The sequence below is a fragment of the Triturus cristatus genome, chromosome 3_1 (genome assembly GCF_964204655.1).
Source record: "Triturus cristatus chromosome 3_1, aTriCri1.1, whole genome shotgun sequence".
Lineage (NCBI taxonomy): Eukaryota > Metazoa > Chordata > Amphibia > Caudata > Salamandridae > Triturus > Triturus cristatus.
This window is the reverse complement of record NC_140583.1, coordinates 768340161-768362883: the sequence shown is the minus strand read 5'-3', so window position 1 is coordinate 768362883 and position 22723 is coordinate 768340161. Positions and strand designations below refer to the sequence as shown.

Genomic DNA, 22723 nt, shown 5'->3' with positions numbered 1-22723 from the left:
GATGTGCGGCAATTCCTATGTAGAGTGTTGCCATAGTACAGTCAGCTGATAATGAGGGCCTGTGTCACAGTGCGTCTCGTGTGCAGAGATATCCACCTGAAAACTTTCCATAGCCTGAGCAGAGCGAGGAAGCAGGCAGAGGAGATGGCGTTGATCTGTGATTTCATGGTGAGATTGTTATCAATCATGATTCCTAGGTTTCTGGTGTGGACAGCAGGTATGGGTGTGGCTACCAGGTCTGAGGACCAGCAGGAGTCATTCCAGAGGTTGCTGTTGATGGCGCATTTGCACTCAGTTGCAATTTCCATGTTGCAGACCTTTGTGGTTGGCATAGGAAAAAGAGAGTTAACATTCAACACAACAGTTCAAATTTGTGTAACCCATTTGGGCCACACAGTAACTAATGTCAAAGGGTCTATTACAAATTAACAATCAATTCAAAGCAATGCAAATTAAGCATTGTTCAGATACAGAATCCATAAGGAAGCATTAGTCAACAAAGTAAATCCAGTACAATAGCATCAAATATGAAAAGCAAAGCCACATGAGTACAGACAGCAAAAGGTTTCAAATCATCTAATCAGGGCTCTAAGTTAGATTGAGAGTGGTTTAGAGTGAAAAGTCGCCTTAGGAATTTAAGAAATAGGACAATGAAATAAGAAGGTGTCAGCATAGCGAGGAATTCTCTAGAAAACCTCTAAGAGAGGACAAGTGTTTAGCATGTAGCTTTACACTCTCAAGAATAGGACAAGAGGAGAGGTATGTACCTCTCTACGTCTAAAGGGATCTGCCGTAAACTCTAACAGTGCAAACATTATTTAAAATATATAGATGCATTCTCATAGTGCAGTCCTCACACCACCCTTCCAGGAACCAATAGAATTACACTTGATGTGCTCATTAACAGCAGCGTCATTCTTTCCCATCCCATGAAAGTTGGACATTCACATGGCCTTGGATGAAACACCATTGCTGATATACGATGAATAGACACCATTTCTCCCGTTCATTAGCTCCTCACGCCTCTGCCAAAATTCTTCCGATCCTCGCTATCAGTAATACATTGTACTTCTTTCTCTAACTAATTAAACCTTGGAACCGCATCTGCAGAGGAGAGAACATGCAAGGCAACCAAAAAATACATTTTGAAATTCAGACCTAGTTGAATTAGCATGATTAAACACTAAAATGTCACATTTTGATTACATGTTTATATGTGCTCATGTATAACTTCAAAATGAATGCAGCAATATAAATGTTAATGAGTTCATGCTTACATTAAGTAAGGCACTTTCAAATACATGCAACATAACACAAAACATAAGTGTGTATATGTATCAGAACTACATTTCGTCATCATGGTTAGGCTAAACATTAGTGTGCACACGTTTATAGATCTCGAGTTTCTATATGTAATGCAATTCAGAAATAAATTTGAATACTTCAGTTGTTATTAATAAAGGTAGGCACCAAGAATACATGGTGGCAAGTGCACATAACTTTTGTACCTCTGTGACGTGTAAGGATGGAGCTAAAAAGACGCTTGCTCCACTGTCTGTGTTCAGCTTCAGGCAGTTGTTCTTCATCTAGTGGGTGACGCTTGTCACGCAGTCGTGGAAGTTGGTCCCAGTGGTTGTAGGGCCATTGGCGAGGGAGAGGATGAGTTGGTTGTCATTGAGCACACTGCCTGGGGAACAACAAAAGCACATTGGGCCTACATAGGTTCTCCCAAGGGCACATGAGCACAGCGGGGAGAAAAATACAGGGGATCCAGAAACACCCAAAAGAGGGAAGGGTGGGACAGCTGTCTGAACTGGGAAGTGATGCTAGTCCTTAGTTTGAACTACACAGTGACACTATTCCTTCCAACTTAATAGCCCAATGGCCGGGGTTCACTCAGAGTCAGTGTTGGTGGTATCACTTAGACACAGGTGTACCCTGTAAGAACCCCATTCTTTAAACTTGGAGGTACATGGCATATGCGAACAGAAGGAAGAAAAAGCTAGCATACAGATGGAAACACCCACTACACCAGTTAATAAATGGAAATGGGGGAAGATGAAAGTTGGGTGCAGGGTCAGAGCATTAACTTTGGTTTCCCAGTTACTATTGTACACACTCAAGTCTCTACCTGTCCTGTGGATGATACCAAAGATGTACAGACAAAGGAGGGGCTTGTATGATGAGATATGCCTTTAATTTTGTTCATGAATGATACATGTACGACTTCTGAATTTGAGAGGAGCACTATTGCCTCAGGCTGTCACCTCAGATCTTCTGCTCAGACAGAAGGTCCAGAAGAAGTGGTAAATTATTAATTGGGATAGTGATTTCACTTTGAAATAAGTAGTATTTGTTCTCAAATCATAATGTTGTCTAGAAGTTCAGCAGCACTCATCCCCTCGTCTTCCTCATCCTAAACATCACCTTGGTTTCTCCGTTCATTAGGTAGGATTTCTGGCACAGTATTATACATGAGATCATTATATAACTGTGAATTTCTTTCCTCGCACTACTAAAATGCATCGTCCGGTCCCTGGATGCCATCTTGTTTAATGATGTGGTGGTGAGTAAATCACTTCTATGACTGTATCCCTGGCCAGATGGTTTCTGTGGGACACTAATGGAAGTTTTGCTGACAATTCTGGAATAACTGTATCTGCCACTGAAGAGTTCAACGATGACTATTTTGAAGTAGGTCATCCTACAAGGTACCAATATGGCTTTGAATGCTTGGGCGTCCTCCTGAGTGCTTGCTGGGGTTGTCCGCAGAATACATCTACTGCCTGGGATCACATTGACTTAGGCTGCCTGCTATAATACTCTGAGATGACCGGCGGTTAACTTCTGCTTTATGATTTATTGCCTTCGACAGACATTTGAAGCAAAAATTCAGCATCTGGAGACGCGGTCCTGTAGGAAAGCCCCCAGCGCGTCAGTGGGGACAGCAGAACTTGAATACTTTGTGCGCTGCGAGATTCACAGTTCGGATCTCACTACAATGGTGAGCTCAGTGAAAAGAGTGTGTGATGATCTCAGAAGTACCAAAGAAGACAAAGGTAGGAGCACTGCGCTGACAACTTGTTTTGCTCCGTCTTTGGATCCATTGCCTTATGTTCCGTTCTGTAGCCTCTTCCATGTCTCATTGATCCCTCTTCTGGCCGCCCTCATTCTGCAGCATATTGTAACTCCTTCCATTTCACTTCCTACGGCGTCATCTGCTTCCTCCTCTGACGTCTTCATATGGTTCACCAAAGACGTGTTCTGATGATCCTCATTATCATCATCTTCATCGTTATTTTCAATAGCACCTTAAAAGTGAGGAAGTAACAAATTCATAAGGCGATTCATTCAAGGCAAGGTTGTTTTGGTTGCACATTTTTTTTATCGTAAAACACCCAGGGTGACCACTGGAAGAAGTCTGGATTTAATGTGTGTACATGCGATGTAGGCACATTAAAGCTAAATGATAAACTTAAGGGAAACTATTGAAGGCTCATTTGCCTTCGATGCAGTCCTGTTTTTGTTTGTATTTCCAGTAAAGAGGGTGCTAGCTGTAAAATAGTCCCTAGTCCAGTTCAGTGCGAGCACTGGAGGTAGGAGCTCATACCCAAAAAGCTAGTAGCATTTGCTGATAGAATCTCAAGCCAATGAAAGAGGCTGGCCCAAGAAAGCCAATGGTTGAAAGGGAAAAACGCAAAGTTCATGTTATGTATATTGTAGTAATAGTCCTGTTTGGCATCTGTTCAGTCAAAGCAGAATAATAAAAATTACAATTGATGCTTTAGGAGAGGTATGAGTGGTTGAAGGTAGTTTTACTGTCTCCATTCTTACCGTTCCAATATGCAGGTTTTTCTACTGGCAATAAGGAATGAAAGGTGACAGGGGGAGGATTTAATAAAAAGAAGGCTTTATAAGACCCCAAAATTTAAAGTGATCAAATACACTGAAGTGATGCAATATTGCTAGCACACTGCTGTGTTTGAGGGCCTGATTACGAGTTTGGTGGTGCAGAGCGGGGTCTGCCCTGCGGCTGCACCCGTGGTCGGGCCGCCAGCCAGATTATGAATATTTCTCATGTATGGTGGGCTTTTTTTTAATGTTCCCACAGCGTTGCCCTGAAAATGGGCACCCCAATGGGAATGTCAAAAACAGTTCCTACTCGGCATGGACCCACGATTCAGAGACACAAGGGGGCCCTGTAGGGCTCCCTTTGTTTCCACTCCACCACACTTTTCATGGAGGAGGAACCGCCATGAAAACCGTGGTGGAGAGGAAACTCGTAATATGCTTGTCAGGAGCGCGGCGGACCCAGCAAGCATATTGCGGCCTCCTGGCCACTGCAACACCACCAGGGAACATCGTTTCCCTGGCAGCTGCAGTAGGGCTATGGCAGTCCGACCACCCTAATATTATTGGGGCGGGCGGAAGATCGCCACCGCCATGCCCCCACGAGTCTGACAGTCCGTGGGCCGTCAGACTCACAATAGAGCACTCAGTGTTGTGACTAATTTTCCTTCCAGTGCTTCTGAAGTTCTTTAAGAAAACAAACAATATTTAGTCCCCAGTAGATCTTTTCTGTCATTTGTTGTATTGATTTTCTTTCCTTGTGTTGTAAACACCTTGTTTACTGGTACATCTTAACCAACTGTGGCCCTATCATGATCCTGTTAGAGCATGAGTGCGGACAACAGAGCTCCAGCACAGAGCCGTCATTCCTCTGTGCGCTGGTTGCTGTTCATACATTAACTCGTAGATTTACCGTGTTCATGTATACGTTGTTCATAGCGCAATTCTGGAAAGAAACCAAGGGGCAAATTATCAAGAAACGACGTTAACATTATCGCCACTTGAGCGGCAGAAAACTGCCGCTAAAGCGGCGATAAAGGGCTTGATAATATGCCGCAGAGAATTCCCATAGAAGCCCATGTTCTGGTGTCAACATGGGCTTCCATTGGAATTCTCACGGGCATATTATCAAGCCCATTATCACCGCTTTAGCGGCAGTTTTCTGCCGCTAAAGCGGCGATAATGTTAACGCCGGGCTTGATACATTAATCGTCAGTGCAGTGCTGAAAGCGGGGCCATGACATGGTAGTCCTATAATCGAATGAAATATTTGCTACCACATCCTGTAGTGTTCCAATTAACACGTCATGTTATGAAAATGTGAACCTCACATGTCTGCCATATGTATGCATTCATAGCAATATTTTTATACTGCTTTCTTAAAAAGGGTGGTGGCGGGGAGAGTGTGCGTGCATGCGTGTGTGCGTGCGCGCGTGTGCTTGAGTGTGTGTGCGTGTTGGGTTTTAGCACCAGTCTTGTCAGAGAACGAGTCTCCCTCCGACTCAAAGGGGATAAGTAGGGATGGGGTGGGTGGGGGGCGATCAGTCAGCAGCATATTTTATTGAGGGTTTACTAATCCCAGCTAAATAAGCAAAGGGTACAAACTAGTCGGCGGTGCTCTGTGCTGTCTGTCGCCATCACCCTCACGGACACTTCTGCCCTCTTACATTCTGACCTTCCTCTTTCCCAGTTCACTGGTTCCCCAAGTCAATCGCAGAGCTGGACAAGTGTCACCACCTGGTCACCAAGTACGACCCGGACATGGACTTGGACCACCCAGTGAGTGTTTCTAGCTCCTGCATTATTTCTTGCTCCATCAATCTCGTCTGCTGAACTCTTTTTTGTTTTTTTCTGCAGGGCTTCTCCGATCAGGAGTACAGGAAGAGGAGGACAGCGATCACAGACATTGCCTTCAACTATAAGAAGTAAGATGACGCAAATAAAGGCATGGCTTGTCCATTTAGGAGCAAGAGGAGGCCTTCCCATCTGCCTCCAGGGCAGCATGACATCGCCAGCTCAGAAGTTAGCTCTTTAACAATTCGCAACATGCGAGCACTCCTTTTGGCAGAAAGATCCACACCATACCAGCATACAAAAGCATTATGAAGGCGTAGTCTAGTTTTCCTCAAAAAGGGGGTCGGTTTCATGCATTTTGATGACAAGCCTCACATTTGTGGAATGCATTCCCTCTCCACATTAAAGTAACTGACAGCCATCGGACCAGGTTACTTCAGAAGAATACCCACATACCTCTTTCCAGCGAAGGACTTCTGATTCGCTTGAGGAAACGAAGGGGCAGGTTTATCATTATAATACGCACCCCGGCACAGTGCAGCAAGCCACCTTGCTATGCTGCGTGAAAGGGCAGGAATGCGCCCAAGTTAACATGATATGGCGCATTCCTCTCCTCTCCTTGCACTGGTGCACAATGTACTGCCTAGTGCCAATGCAAGCACCCTTGCACTGTGGTGGAAGGGTGCTTGTGTTGCAGACAGCATCGTTTTTGTGCTGGAAGGGACACCTTCGTGCATAAAAACAATCCTCAGAGGCACCTTCCTCTTTCTGTGTGCGCTGCATATAGAAAGAAGAAAAAACGAGGAGAAATAAAAATATCTCTCCTCGTTATGCCTCACCTGCGGAGGTGTGGCATTTAGACGCATTCGGAGATCTATCAATAATGGTAATTTTGTAAATGCGCCAAAATCCAAGGGCGGGTGCGTGGGAACGCCCACCCTCCACCCATGGAATGCCTGCCTGGGGCAGAGTAATGCAACGCAGTGATTTACGCTGCGCTACTCTAGATTTATCTTGCCATGCAGGGCCACGCAAGGTGGCCTTGAGTTGCTTGATAAATCAGACTTTTTAGTTGCGTCACCATTGCACCCCGTTGCGTGGTGCAAGAGTGACGCAACTCAATGATAAATCTCCCCCTAAGCTACGAGTGATTTATGTTTCAGCGCCAAGAGGCCAACCATTGGTGAAGGGTTGCACTATATCAAGCAGATGAGAAAATATGTATATTACCTCTGGCAACTAAATTCACCCTAATTCACATACATTATACTTCCACTCATCCGCTAATATAACCCACATATGTGTAAAGCCTTTATGTATATATAGTGTATAGAGTGCCACTACACAGAACCTGGATATAGACATTATTTTATTAAAAATGTTATTAATATTTTTTTTAAACAAGTCAAAGTACCCCTGCCCTGGTACAATGATTTGTAGACCAGTTCATCCATTAATCACAAAACAATATAACATTAATACATCAATATTGTCAGTACATGACACAATACAATCAATAAAAAATCAAAGAGAGAATACATAAGACAATACACTTTCTCATCAAGAAACGCCAATCTGTGTAGAAATTCAACCATGCATGTATATGATTTAACCCAAAGTTATGAGATATAGCAGTGCCACTACACATATAGAATGAAATTCAAGTTTACTGCATGATGATAGTGCTTTTTTGACTGTTGTATTCTCTTGTTTGAAATGTGGCAATGTTAGAATAGTTTATGAAATATATGATTGTTTAGCAAATTTTGAAGAGGATTGGATATATGTAGTGATTGTTTTTTTTAATCTATGTTCAGGTGCCCAAAGCTCATTTTTAAATTTAAAAAAAAGAGAGAGCTATTGCTGTGGTTTTGAGAAAAATAGTGTAAACCAATGGGATACCATTGAAACGCGTCCATGCATTATAGCTTAATCTGCGGAACATGCGGGCACAATAGATGAAAAATTGGATATTGCCTCCCTTGATTGAATTTCTACACAGATTGGTGGTTCTTGATGACAAAGAGTATTGTCTTATGTATTCTCTCTTTGATCTTTTATTGATTTTATTGTGTCATTTACTGATAATATCGATATATTAATGTTATATTGTTGTGTGATTACTGGATGAACTGGTCTACAAATCAGTGTACCAGGGCAGAGGTACATTTACTTGTTTTTAAACTTATTATTAACATGTTTAATAACATAATTTATATGTATAGGTTCTGTTTAGGGGCACTATATACACTATAGATGACTAAAGGCTTTATACACATATGTGGGGTTATGTTTGAGTCGAAGTATGATGTATATGGATTAGGGAGAATATAGTTGCCACAGGGAATATACATATTTTCTCATCTGTACACGGAACCCCATCCCTTTGGCTGAAAAGGGTCTCGCTCACGTTATATTTCTCTATATTAAGCAGGACTATAAAGAAACAATAATAAAGGGACATCTCTGAATATGTTGAAAATATAGACTTTGAAAGGTTGAAATGTTACTCCTAGGCCTATCCCTATGGTTTGTACCCATTTCAAACTAAAAGCAATCTTGGGAGTCTGCAACTGTTGCGGATTCCTGAGTAATAACAAGCGTAAACATTTTTACATGTAATGCTGTAAGATTATACTTCCCAGTCCGGAAATGCAATGCAAATGTGCAATTTGAACTTTTCCTTTTTTTTATTTGTCCTTTTCCTTTTTTTTTGTTTTTCAACAGGAAAAGGTATTCAATTATTTAGTTAATGAAGAAATATTTTCCATAAAACCACCACATCCCCCCCCCCCCCACCCGCCATCGCCAGCCCCCATTGCCTGACTTGGATACACATTTCGGCCTTGACAGGTGTTCTACTCAGACTGCATCCAGGGTGGGAATCTGCCTGCTAAACTTTCGAAAATAGACTCTCATGTTTGATTTTGTATATTTCCACCTAGTTTTACAGGCAACGCCTACATGAAGCATCCTCAAACCACCCCTGCGGCCTGGTTTACTGACATAGGAAATTCAGTCACGCTGGCACCATTTGAGTGTATGCATTTCGTTCTGTTGTTCAATGGCGTGATTTTACACTTATTATTATGCTCATTATATTCCCAAATATGACTACTGTGCGTGCCGAAGAGCATTTGGGAATCCAGCACACACTCTTTACATTTACTCATCACCTCTGTTCCATTACTCGGGTGACCAGATTCTCAAAACAAAAAACCGGGACAGGTGTCATAGACATAGAAGTAGGACTGACAGAAGTACCCATGGCTTTAAGTTGGATGGAAAAACGGGGGTGGGGGGGGTACTCAAGGGCCGTGGCCGATGTAATTAAGGACATGGCTTAAAACACATAAGCCAAAAAAATCTGCACTTAGCATAGCGTCCTGCCCGAAAAATGTGCTGCTTCTGTCAATGTATCCAGATAAATTATATAACGAGTAACATAACACCTAGAACTAGCCTGTACTATTGGCTTTGTCAGTGGTTGTTAGATACATAAGAGAAGTAAGCAACAACTTTGGCTTCGCTGTACATAACGTTGAAAATGCCTCAGTTCTGGAAAGAAGAGACTGTGAAAGAACTATGGGGCATATCAGCAACAACCGGCGATAATTATCGCTAAGCGCAATTAGCGCTAGGATAATTATCGCCAGCTAACATGGATTTTTATCGCTGAGATAGCGTGCTAATAGCAACGCTTATCTCAAAAGCGATAAAAATCCTAGCGCTAACTGCCAAACGTGAGATTATCGCTGGAAACCCAGTGATAATCCCACAAAGTTTGGCGATAGCTTGCTGATAGGGCCTCACATACTTAGCCATGATATCCACCTTCCATAGGATATCATGGCGTGACCTTGCTGATTAGGCGACAAAATTATTGCTGCTTTTCGCCCGAAAACGGACGCAAAAGCGGCGATAATTTTATATCACCTCGTTGCTGATATGCCCCTATAACAAGTCTCTTTGAAAGCAGTGAAGGGTGGTACTGCTTCAGCAGTAAGCTTTTTTTTCTGTGAGGGCAAAATGGAGAGCCCAATAGAGACCCGTCTCCGGCTGATCGAAGTAAAGCAGGCGCATCGAGATACTATTTAAAAGCCGGGACATTTATCTGTTTAACCCGGGCACTACGCAAAAACCAGGACATTTCTTTAATTTGGAGCAATGTGTCAGGACCGTCCGGGGAAAACTGGCCCGTCTGGTCACCCTATTACCCTTGATAGATGGCCAAAGGTGAAAACTCTCTAGTGATAGCATTAAAAGTTGTAAAAACTTGCATAATACCTTGTGGAGCTACAGGACTCAATATTGAAAACTGGCCTCTTACTAATAACTTGGCTTTCCACATGGGCTTGCTGCTACAGTCTTGATGCTTCATAGCATTGTAAATAACAGAGCATGCTAAATGCATCTGAAGGAGTGGTTTTATTTCGTTAAATATTAACTGTCCAATGTAATAAGATTCACCGTCAGCCAATGCTGTCTTTCAGAAAACACCATTCCAAGGCTTGCAAACCTAATTTTTCAATAGGCCAATCCGCCCCTGCACCTATCTGACTTGCCCCCAGTCCTCTAACATGGCCTCTCTTCTCTTTCTGGCAGTGGGGAGCCCATCCCTCGCGTGGAGTACACGGCTGAGGAAATCGGTACTTGGTGAGTGTGAAAATATCCTTATGTGTGAAGAGTTTCCCCATAGACACAGAATGGATAGAACTCTTTGATGCCTCAGACCCAAAATCTCTATAGAGGGTGTGCAGGACTCCCTCACAGAGAGAGCACACAGAACAGAGAGCAACAGTGGAAGCCTCAACACGTTAGAAAACAGGTACAACATGGCTTCCCTCGCATCGAAATGTATGAACTCATTATGAATAGCACCTCACAGACAGCATCAGCGGAAGAAACACACTTTGACCAGCTAGAACATTCACAGAATTGGGGGGGGTGAACACACAGACACAAAGCCCTATAATTACTTACCGCTAGCAATAGTGTTCTAGGTTTGGGATCTTCCACTCATCAGCAGATTCCCTGTTCACGGGGGGCTGCAGAGGCTCTGTTCTCCCCACTATGCTGCAGCACCCCCAGCATCCCTACTTCCAGCACCTATGTATCTTACTCAGGCAGCCGGATTCTTTGGCCTCAGATGTAATACACAAAAACAGAATATGGCAGGAGTGTAAGAAGGCGATACTCTGACGCCCGAGCACTATAATGTAAGGACTTCTACACTGAAGGTCAGGAGAGAGTGTAATGATGATTACTGGGAGCACTTTTGTGGATGCTCTTCCAGCAAAAGGTTCTGTGACCTACACATACAGTTCTGCCAATGCACTTCAGTCCTGACCTGCAACACCCAGGATTTCACAACAGGGATCAAAGCACAGCTCTGTCGATAAATTACTTGCCATAGTAATCCAAAACTGAGGCACTGGGCAATAATTACCATTCGAGCCAAATGAGTTTGTACCTTTGGGTTTGGGGTTTGGGATTTGGTGTGTGCACAGGTGATAGTGGAGTTTTGACACTGGAAGCATGCACAGTTCTTATGACAAAGGACAGCAGCAATTAAAAATGGCCGCCTTTCCGACTGGGTTTTTAAATGAAGATGGATTTATGGAATCATTGTGAAGATTGTTGTTTTAAGGGGATCGTCCTCCCTTCATAAGAGCCACTGGTCTGCACTATCCTTGTTCGTTCTTAATACTAAGCCTACAATATGTATATCACTGAAGCACAGTGACAGGGGCACACGCTCTGCGCATGCTCACTAACCGCACCCCACCTCTTCCCCTCCTAGCCCCAGCCCCTCTGCACTTCTCTGAAGGGCTTCTTGATCAGCCCAATGCTGCGTGGCTTTACTTAAAACTGCCCCCTTGAGCTGAGAGCAACAATGGAGCCTCTGCATGTCTGTGTGACCTTGAACTTGTCTCTCTGCCTTTGCGTGTCTGTGTGACCTTGAACTTGTCTTTCTGCCTCTGCAAGTCTGTGTGACCTTAAACGTGCCTTTCTGCCTCTGCATGCCTGTGCGCCCTTGAACTTGGCTTTCTGCCTCTGCTTGCCTGTGTGACCTTGAACTTGTCAGGCTGCCGCTGTGTGGCTGTGTGCCCCTGAACTTGTCTTTCTGCTTCTCCGTGTCTGTGTGACCTTGAACTTGTCTTTCTGCTCCTGCGTGCCTGTGCGACCTTGAACTTGGCTTTCTGCCTCTGCGTGCCTGTGCGCCCTTGAACTTGTCTTTCCGCTCCTGCGTGCCTCTGCGACCTTGAACTTGTCTTTCTGCTCCTGCGTGCCTGTGCGACCTTGAACTTGGCTTTCTGCCTCTGCGTGCCTGTGCGCCCTTGAACTTGTCTTCCCGCTCCTGCGTGCCTGTGCGCCCTTGAACTTGTCTTTCTGCCTCTGCATGTCTGGGTGGCCTTGAACTTGTCTTTCTGCCCCTGCATGTGTGTGTGGCCTTGAACTTGTCTGCCTGCCTCTGCATGTCTGTGTGACCTTGAACTTGGCGTTCTGCCTCCGCATGCCTGTGTGCCCTTGAACTTGTCTTTCTGCCGCTGCTTGTCTGTGTGACCTTGAACTTGTCTTGCTGCTTCTGCATGTCTGTGTGCCCTTGAACTTGTCTTTCTGCCTTTGCATGCAGGAGAGAAGTTTACAGCATGCTGAAGAGCCTGTACCCGACGCACGCCTGCAGAGAGCACACCGAGGCGCTGACCCTGCTGGAGAGGCACTGCGGGTACAGCGAGCACAACATACCCCAACTGGAGGACGTGTCCCGCTTCCTCAAAGGTACGAAGATCCGTGTTGGGGTGCTACAGTGTAAGTCCTGCCAGTTGAATCCAGGACACCTCGTGATTGATGAAGTCACTTCGGTAGGAGTACTTTTAGAGTGTCAGCTTCATAAGTGTCATGGTTGGTAGTTTATTCCCTGTGGCTAGGAGTGAGCGCTTGGAACACCTAAAATGTAAACCAGCCATCACCATAGTGGGGACAACAGGGCCCCTGCAGCCCCACCGCAAACAGGGAATCTGCTGATGAATGGAAGATCCCACACCTGGAGCATTATTGCCAGCGGTAGGTAATTTTGTGTGTGTGTGCTTGCGCGCGCGTGTGTGTGTGTCAAACTTGACACCATGACAGAAGATATTTAAAATCGGTGAACGTAAGCTGCTTTTCATAGAAGGTTCTGCAAACCGAGGTGTTTTGTGTTGTTTATAAACAAAAACTTGTATTCATTTGGGAAGACTCTCTCAGCAGCGCCGCCTGCCCTCAGACCGAGGATATGGGGCCTTCTTTACTTGACACCATGCCTTCGACTGTGATAGTCTCCCTGAAACATCTATAACAGCTAAAGAGGTTTGCATGCAATCTAGGCACAGAAATTCTGTGGCCACCTCTTCAAATTCCTCACTACAGCCCCTGGTAAGCAATCAGCTAATCCTGAAATCCAGCTAACAGGTGATCCTCCAATAAGTTAGGGTAGATCACACTACAGCAACCCCAGTTTCACACTGACAGTGACCAATACATTAAAAGCACCCAGGGTGTGGCTGATTCCAAAGCATCCCGAATCCTTACTACTTAATGGCATCATAGCAGTTTGGAAACAGAGGATTTGGCAACTTCCTGAAATGTTAGCTGCCCTGCTGATGCTGTGCTGGTTCTTTAATAGATTCATATATTTTATCATACTGAGTACCAGTCATTGAGAATCCATAGGCGAGGAAAGCTAGAGGGCTAAATGTGGAATTTTACGTGGCTGCTTTGAAAATGTCAGTAACACAGATGTTTATAAATGTAAAAGTCACATTTATATTTGGTAGATAAGCTTCCTCTGATGTAAAAATAGGAGTGTTGGATATCAGAATACACAGACGACTTTCGACATCGAGAAACCTTCCTCTATTACAACTTGCTTTATAATAACCTGACTGTTGAACTCGAGAGTGGGGTCCTGGCTGCATAATAACTCTTATGCTATATTATAAGAAAGGGAAAGAAAAGAAACCGCTTCTGTAATGGACTATGGGGCAAATTTAAAAGCATCTATCGCCACAGGAACGTCACTTTTGCCTTTGTTACTGTGGCGATACGGGCTTCATCTGATTTACAAGGCGGCGTTAAGCCACTTAACGTGGCTTAACGCCACCTTGTGTATACGTCCCCATTTCATGCTACACTCAGCGTGAAAGAGGTGGGCAATGGGTGTTGGGGTGGGTGTTCCGCCACAACACCCATTAATCTTGACACTGCCCATTATTTCCAAGGGTGGTGTAAATATGGGGCAGCGCCAAAATTAAGACCAGGGAAAACCTGGTCTTAACCTGGCAAAACGTGGAGAAATGCCTTATTTTTCCTTGTTTTTGCTGTTTCTATGCGTGCTGCATTGTGCAGCACACATAGAAACAGCAACATGCCATGAATGATTAGTTAGGTTCAGGAAGGTGCCCCTTCCTGCACATAAATAATCATTTTAAAAAATGACGATTTGCAACTTTTATGTGTGCTGCATTCTGCAGCACTAATAGAAGTTACAAAACGCAGTTACTTATTTTTTATGTGCATGAAGGTAACCTTCTTGCATATAAACAATCATTCCCTGCAATGCAGGCACCCTTGCACAATGGTGCAAGAGTGCCTGCGTTGGTGGTAGGCAGCTACATTTTGTGCCAGCGCTGAGGGAAAGGCAGGGTTGCACCATATTCTTGTGAATGCGACGCATCCCTGCATTTGGAAACTCTCGGAGCGTGGCGTTAGCCTTCTTGGCTTAACGCTGCGCTCCAACAGTTTCCTAGTAAATATGCCCCAATATCCTTTATGAGTATGAGTGATTCCAGCAAAAATATTCCTGAATGGGCCTATGGATTATTTGTCATTGTTTAGAAAACATTAAGGTGAAAACGAACGGACTGTTGCTCTATCCCCATTAGCCATTATATTTAAGGACTAATCCAAACCTGAGTAATTTCAGGAAAGACGTGGCTTTTTCACCAGTAGGAATGACAGCAGATAATCATACAAATATTAGTCTCACTCCCTCTGACAGCAGTCTCTTAGAACTGATAGTCATGCAGCCCCAAGATGCCCGTTGGGTGATACTGCGCTTTATAAATGACAGCAGCACTGGGCTGATGTTCACTTGACAGAGCAGGAACATTCAGAAAGTTGTGAAACAAACAAGCATACTTTATTTACACGCTAAAGTAACTGTAAAGAAGAAAAGAAGGTGTCCTAGACAACCTAGAATACCTTTAGTTTTAAAGACATCTTGCACTAAACATGTAAAAACATGATAAACTGCAAATTTCAAAAAAGTGTATTTCATTGACATGCGTGAATAGATCAGAATATACCACTGCATTGATAGGCATTTGTTAGATAGTTTTCAAACATGATCTTGAAAACATTCATACCACCCCCATTCTGAATACAGTGTCATTAGTGAACGAAGAGGCAAGTCATTTGTCAGGTGCACCTTGTGTGTAGCCTTGGTTGTTATATAATTGGAAAAGCGTTGTAGTTTATTAAGCAAAATACAAGAGAAGGTTTTGTACAGCACACACCCTGAACTAGTATATTTTAACGGGCTCTCATATATGGTAATGAAATGAAAGTAACCAATTGCCTAGGATCACACAATTTTGTCAAGCGAGGAAGCCATGACTGATACCAGGGTTTCAAGTTTGACATTTTGCAATTCAGCCACCAGATGAGAACCTCTTTCAAGTTTTACATTAGAAGTTAATGCTTTGAATGTAATTTATTGGTGCATGAGAATAGAGCATTGGTGGCCGAAAGAAGTCAGTAAAGGCTCGGTTTTTGTCTACAGCATGCACCTGCTTCACATCCTCCTACGCCCACCTTTCATCACCCATGTGAGTACCCGTGCTCTATGAGAAACGCTGTGACTGTTGCTTGGGAAGAGCCAGGGGGGCAATGAAATGAAGTGATTTGCTAAAACTACTTCATGATGGACCTACAATATTTAACAGTGTCCTCAGTGGATAGGCTGTAATAGAATCAGGGATTAGTTTGAACCGACTCGAAAACATCGGGCAGAAACTTGCACATTGCTAAAACTACTTCATGATGGACCTACAATATTTAACAGTGTCCTCAGTGGATAGGCTGTAATAGAATCAGGGATTAGTTTAAACCGACTCGAAAACATCGGGCAGAAACTTGCACAGTGCATCTGAAAGCTGCAACACGTGCTAAGAAAGATCTCTGGCATTAAACAATAAAGTGCTACATTTTCTGGACCTGGTTCTAGGAAAAATGAAGAAAAAAACCAAGCAAGTTAATGAGTCTCGGCTCTAAATAGTTCGAGTTATTGGTTTTCTCAATGACGCATATATCACAAGTGCAGTAACATTTGCAGAATGGGTTTAGAATAGATTTTCCATTGATAGATGAAACGCAACACTTGGCGGCGCCATCTTTTTCACATTTACTGTTGCCCAAACCTTTCCAATGCGAGTGCTGCCCCCATTGCTGTGCGTCAAACAAACAAAATGATACTTTTCTACCTCTTGAACCGCAGTCCATAAATACAAATATCTTGTGGTGACCACGTGTGTCTCAGAGCCCTGGGTTAGAAAAGCAAAATGAATATGACCGACCATCAGGGCTGAGTCAGGGCCTGTGGCATGTCAGGGTGGTCGGGCAGGGTAAGAGCCAGGTGCCTGGCAGGTCAGCCCGGCGGGGCTGGGGCAGAGCTACTTACATAGCACGTTGGCATTGCTGTCGCAGAACCGCATCACACACAAGGTCTGTGAGTCCTCGGCAGAAACGTTCAAACAGCAATTGCAACTCAGTGGGTTTGTAAAGGAATCCGTGGCATGTCAGGGAGGACGGCTGGAGCTGACAGTCCAATGCCAGGTGAGCTACGCTGGGGCAGAGATAATCACACAGGTGGCAGGCGAACTAGAGAAGAGACTGCTGAATGTTAACTCAGTGGGGAAGAGCCATAGTCAGTCACAAGGCACGCTGTCAGTGCTGGGATAGAGACAGTCGAATAGCAGATGAATAGGGCAGGGGTAGAATCCTTCACGTGTTAGGCCAGTGGGAAGACATGGGGCAGAACAATGTCATCTACTAGGTCAGTGTGTCTGGTTCAGAGCATTTCCCTTACAGACTTGACGATCTTTAGCACAGTCATTCGAATGTTAGGACAGGCTGGCTGGGACAGAGTCAGTCACATGGCCGGCCAATAGGGCTAGAGCAGGGCCAGTTTATATAGCAAGCCAAGAAGTACGAAGAGGAATTAGTATGAATACCAATTTGCATTGGATGCTCCTGCGCGGGCGCATGTTTGGTGGTGACGTCACATACAGTCCTCTACTTTTTAGTTATCTATATAGTTGCCGGTCAATTCCTTTTCGTTTGTGCGATAAACATCCTTTTCATTGTCATACTCGTAAATGTGTCACCGTTATAAGTGTCTTTGGTGTTCTGGTGCCACCATGTGGCAATTTACTTTTCTACAGTTGGAAATAATCCACACGTGCATTTTAGCGTAAGATCCATAGTACTGCTCTCAGCTCACGTTACCCCTGAATGTCCTCATTCATTACGGGATGGGGGTATAGTGAGATTTCCTTTATGCACATATACCCAGCTCCTCCCTGTCCATCCTCGCGCTGTCATTGTAGTACACAGAGGCACATAGACATTGGTGGTACAGGACTCCTCTCTTGTGTCCATCATCTTGCCACCTGTACGCTCACAGGCTCCACTCAGGGCCAGATCACAGGCTTGCATTTCACAGAGATGAGTGACACGTGATCCGGTTTCACCCCGCCGTGGGGTGCTAGCGTAACCCTGACACGAAATGACTTGATACATCTGCGCCCCCCCGCAGGATTGATAGTACCGGGTGCAGTGACTTACGACATGCAACACATCATGAAATGTCCTGTGTTGATAACACACCCTCCGAGTCTGTAATTCCCCACACCGCACCTCTAAGAGCTGAACACACATTCCCGGCAGACCCAGGAGACCGCTTCTGAAATACAACCATCTTGCGGGATTGGTACACAGGGACGGCAAGCTTTGCTATCTATCAGTGTCCAGGTCACACGATCACCCCAAAGCAATTTCACAAATTATTGGATAGAAAACAGGGGGGCTTATTTATGAGCCCTTGCGACAGTTTTGGGCTTCCGTTGCGTCACTTTTTTGACGCATGGGTGGCGTAAAACATGCCTCATGTTGAGCCCTATTTACAAAGTGACGCATCTTAGCAGATGCGTCACTTTGTAAACCCCTGCGCTACATTATACCTGCGTCAGGTATAATGTATGCAGGGTGGGCGGTCCCACGTGAGTAAGCCTCAAAGAAGTGACGCAGTGAAATCTACGAGATTTCACTGTGCCACTTCTAGGGTGCAAATGCGTCAATATCTTAAGCCTGCCTCACTGCAGGCGTAAGACTGACGCAGGCCCTTTCACATTGGGCTTGCCCTGTGTGAAAGGACACATTGCTGGAGTTGCATCACTTTTGTGACACACTCCAGCAATGCGTCACTTTTGCGCCTACAGATACGTCAGAAATACTGACGTATCTGTAACTCCTCCTTGCGACATGATGCGTCATACAGTAAATATGACGCATCCATTATGTCGCAAGGAGGGCGCACTGAGAAGTGACGCATCGCTGCTTTCACGCAGCGATGAGTCACTTCTCACAAATGAGGCCCAGGAGGGTTTCAGAATGTGAACTCCAACCCCTGGCAGCGGAAGTTGTCCAAGATGCGGCAACTCACACTGAAGGACCGGCCCTAAGAACTGGGCTAGGACATGGTAGAAAATCATGGAAAAAGTCAACGCTGTGTCCTCCAGTGTGAATGATGTAGAGTACTGCAAACAGCAAGTGGGGTGCACATAGAAATAACTTTTACTAGAAAGGGCCCCGTGTAACGGTCAAAACAGCCAAAAGGACCAGGAAAGCTGAAAGGACTACATTAGAGGGCAATGCTAAATGGTGTCTGGATTGAGGTTAAGATAGTTGCCAAATTTGATTTCAGTCCCATAAAAAATGCACCGTGTGAATACTGACGGTCATATTTTGATGTTAGTGATGTGATATGCACCCATTGTTGGAACACAATGTTGTTGCATAAACACACCAAGCTATGTGCCTGTACCCAAAGTGAACAAAGCCACAGCGTTTGCGGCTGATGAATAAATGTCAGGCACAGTGTCAGCCTTGGAGGTAACACTGCCATGCCTCACCACCTACCCGACGTTCCAGCAGGGGTCAGTGGGGAGAAGCTGCTCAGATATCCCTGACTGCTACGGCACCCCCAGTTCATGCCTCTTCCACGGCCTCCAAAGCTGTGTCAATTAATTTAAGGGGCACATAAATATACCCAAAGGGACTTGTTTACACAAATAGTAGCCACCACAATACTTCAAAGTGCATTTGAGATAAATTCAGTTTCCAAAGCTTCACAAATGTCATCAGTTATTGATGATATAATTCATATTTATCAAATTCCCTACTGGCTGAAGCGTTTCATGATTCTTCACTCGCTTCTTCAAACTATTTGAAATCTTTTATCCGTACAGATATCATACACAGAGGGGCAGATTTACAAGAAAGTGACACATCTGTAAAGATGCGTCACTTTCCCTGCACCACCTTGAGAAACCCTTGCGCCACCATGGATGCGCCGTATTTACAATACGGCGCACCATGGTGCAAGGATTGACAGATGCATCAGTAATTCTGACGCATCTGTTGGGGCAAAAGTTACGCATTGCTGGAGTCGTGTCGCAAGCACGACGCAACTCCAGCAATGCATTTTGAGGCCTATTCCCACTACACTGCGTCACTCCTTATTCCTGCTTCAAGCAGGCTTAAGGTTTTATTGCAGTGGCGTCCTAGAAGTGACTCAGTAAAATCTCGTAGATTTCACTGCGTCACTTTTACGAGGCTTTCCTGCGTGGGAACGCCCACCCTGCATACAATATACCTGACGCAGGTATAATGTGATGCAGGGCTTTACAACGTGACGCATCTACCTAGAGGCGTCACTTTATACATTTTTTACACCACCGCTGCGTCACAAAAGTGACGCAACGGTGGGGCAAACGTGTCGCAAGGGGGTTGTAAATCTGCCCCAGAGTTTGTAAGACACTCTTTGAAAAATAACTTCATTCAACAAAGTACAGTTTTCTTCAGGTTCCTTTCAATCAAGTTTCCAGGAAGCACTGACTTTTAAGGGAGATTTGTTCTTAGAGAGATCTGGAGTTCCCTGACATGGCAACCCGCCTTGGTCCATAATAATCCCTATTGCAAAGCGCCTACTGCTATCACCTCCGTGGCCTCTGGCAATTCTGTACCTTTACTGACCATGCAGCTCGAACATCTGGGCAGCCACCATGAGGGTCAGCCTGGAGCGAAGTGATGGAGGTCAGGATATGACCCCTTTGAGGCTTCCGTAGAATACAAGGCATGGCTCCGAACCTGAGCAGGAACATTCAGCTTGTCCTGACCCTGGAGCAGCAAGTCATTGTCAATATGACAATGGCAACCTTTTAAACAGGACAGTGGCTGGTGGTTATTAAGGCAGACATGTATCCCTGCCTCCACTTTTAAGGAAGTGCACGGTGATGATATGCCTAGTGCTTAATTTGTAAAATAATGAGAGCTGGTGCCAAAGCTCTGATTAAAAACCACGGCCGGCCCTATTAAATGTCTGCGCGCCGATTACCAAGGCTGCACTCCGCCTCATGCCTCTCCATTGCCATTTCCAGACACTCCCTGCCCCTGTATATAACTCTTGCAGGTCCCTGCTCTGTACCTTTTAGACTGATTTTCCGTCTTTTCCTTCCTTACTTTTTCTCCATTTTGTATTATCCCTCCCTTTCTACCGGGAAATGCCAGATGAGGAAAAATACGTGCCGTTTCCCAAAAATGACTGCTGACGGCCCTCATCAACCACCGGCTCAATTAAACTCTGGGGGGCAGATTAACAAGCCCCTTGTGACAAGCTTGCCCCGCCATTGAGTCCCTTTTGTGATGCAGCGACGGCATAAACAATGCGGCCAATTTACAACGTGACGCATCTAGGGAGATGTGTCACGTTGTAAAGCCCTTCGTCACATTATACCTGCGTCAGGTATAATGTATGCAGGGTGGGCGTTCCCACACAGGAAAGCCTCGTAAAAGTGATACAGCGAAATCTACAAGATTTCACTGCATCACTACTAGGACGCCACTGTGTCAAAACCTTACGCCTACTTGAAGCAGGCATAAGGAGTGACGCAGTGTAGTGGGAATAGGCCTCAAAATGCATTGCTGGAGTTGCGTTGTGCTTGTGACAAGACTCCAGCAATGCATGACTTTTGCCCCAACAGATGCGTCAGAATTTCTGACGCATCTGTCAATCCTTGCACCATGGTGCGCAGTATTGTAAATACGACGCATGGAAGGTGGCGCAAGGGTTTCTCCGGGTGGTGCAGGGAAAGTGACGCATCTTCACAGATGCGTCACTTTCTTGTAAATCTGCCCCTGGATATGTCGCAGTATTTTGGTGAGTTTATGAGTACGCTGCACTAGGAGGAGAGGTCTGAAATCCGTCACCACATCCAGCAAAGATTTGACATGAGGGTGGACCGGTGACATCACGGTCCTGACGAGGATGACATCCGCCATCACAAACCTCACCCAGCAGGTAACTTCGGGACAGGGAGCCATCATGTCTGCACTCTAAGGACATGACGCATCCAATGAAAGCATGGATCTTTTGAGGTTTAGCGAGGGTTGGTGGTGGTGGTGGGGATGGGCGGGGGACAATTGTGATTAAATGAGAGTACACAATTACAGTTTGCCTAATGTTTTTCTTGTAGTGATGACGCAGACTACTGCACCGTGGCTAATTGAAACAGCACTTTTGTTTCAAACGTTGAAATGGCTAAGGGGCGGGTAGGAGGCAGGTGTTCCTAGAGCAGCCTTGCCCAGTGCAAACATGAGTTTATGCAGTGCTTTAAAATGGATGAAACCAGTGGTGCCGGCTCTTAAAGAGGCGTGGCCTAGAAGAAGAAATCCCTGCCAGAGGCATGGACTGTGTCGCCAAGGGCTGGGCCTAATAAAAACGAAATATAATGATTTGCCTGGCAGATTCACAGAGTGCTCCTGGACACAGAATACATAATTCTGCAGTCACACGGTATTTATTTACACGTTAATATCGCACTATTATCCTAGTTCATCAGTGATAAAACACGTGACAAAATCATGTAACAGGGAGGCTTCTTGCTGTCGTAACCGTTGGACAGTGAAAGGCACGAAAGGCTACCTTGGTTGTTCAGTTGCGGTGTAAATGCATATTATGTTAAGGGACAACACTGGGACAGTGTCCAACTGTCCACTATGTTGCTTCGTCTGAGTGTCACAAACGGGGCTTCCTGTGATGTTGAGTTCCAGCTCTTGCATTTGACCGGAAGGCATGTGCAGTTTTTTCCACATTCAGTAAACAACAGAAATAAATAACCCTACAGGGCCATAGTTCACTCACTTCACTTTTCATTTTTCGCAGCTGCCTGGGCTCAGCAATACCGTAAAAAGAGGGGGCGGGTTTCCCCCTGGCGCTGCTGCCTGAAGAGGCCCCACGCAGTGGCTGTCGGCACGCGCAGCACAGTTCACAGCACGGCATTGTAATCATAGCCGGTGCTAGTAAACAGACTGTACCGACCCTGACGAGCCACACTCGCTCGCAGCTGATTGGTTGCAGGGCAGTGGGTGTGCCAGCAGGAGAGTGACAGTGAGGTGCTGATGGCCAGCTCGCATAATTTTCCTGGACTCCTGGAAGAGCTCTTAGCTTACCCTGAACCTCCCACCCCGCTACAAATCATGTCACTGACTGCCGCTTTATTCATGGCTTATGTATGAACTAATATATCAATAACACTGCAAAGAGTGGCTTTTAGAATAAGTGAATCCCGCCCATTCTGCCCTGGTGGTTTTATTAACGACTAAAGGTGCAAGCCATGGTCATGTACCTCCTATATAAACCTTTATTGTTATAGATGGAGCAACATTATGGCTATTAAACCCTGCACAAGATAGATGTTTG

At 45.0% G+C, this 22723-nt stretch overlaps 1 protein-coding gene across 1 annotated transcript in view; it reads left to right on the top strand.

Annotated features, from left to right (window-relative positions):
* Nucleotides 1-22723, top strand: part of TH (tyrosine hydroxylase) — a 389931-nt gene that overhangs the window by 242846 nt on the left and 124362 nt on the right. The window contains exons 3-7 of the mRNA XM_085646393.1: nucleotides 2876-3059; nucleotides 5540-5628; nucleotides 5707-5774; nucleotides 10249-10299; nucleotides 12281-12426. Coding sequence (XP_085502519.1) covers nucleotides 2876-3059; nucleotides 5540-5628; nucleotides 5707-5774; nucleotides 10249-10299; nucleotides 12281-12426 — 538 coding nt within the window. The remainder of the gene's footprint in view (nucleotides 1-2875; nucleotides 3060-5539; nucleotides 5629-5706; nucleotides 5775-10248; nucleotides 10300-12280; nucleotides 12427-22723) is intronic.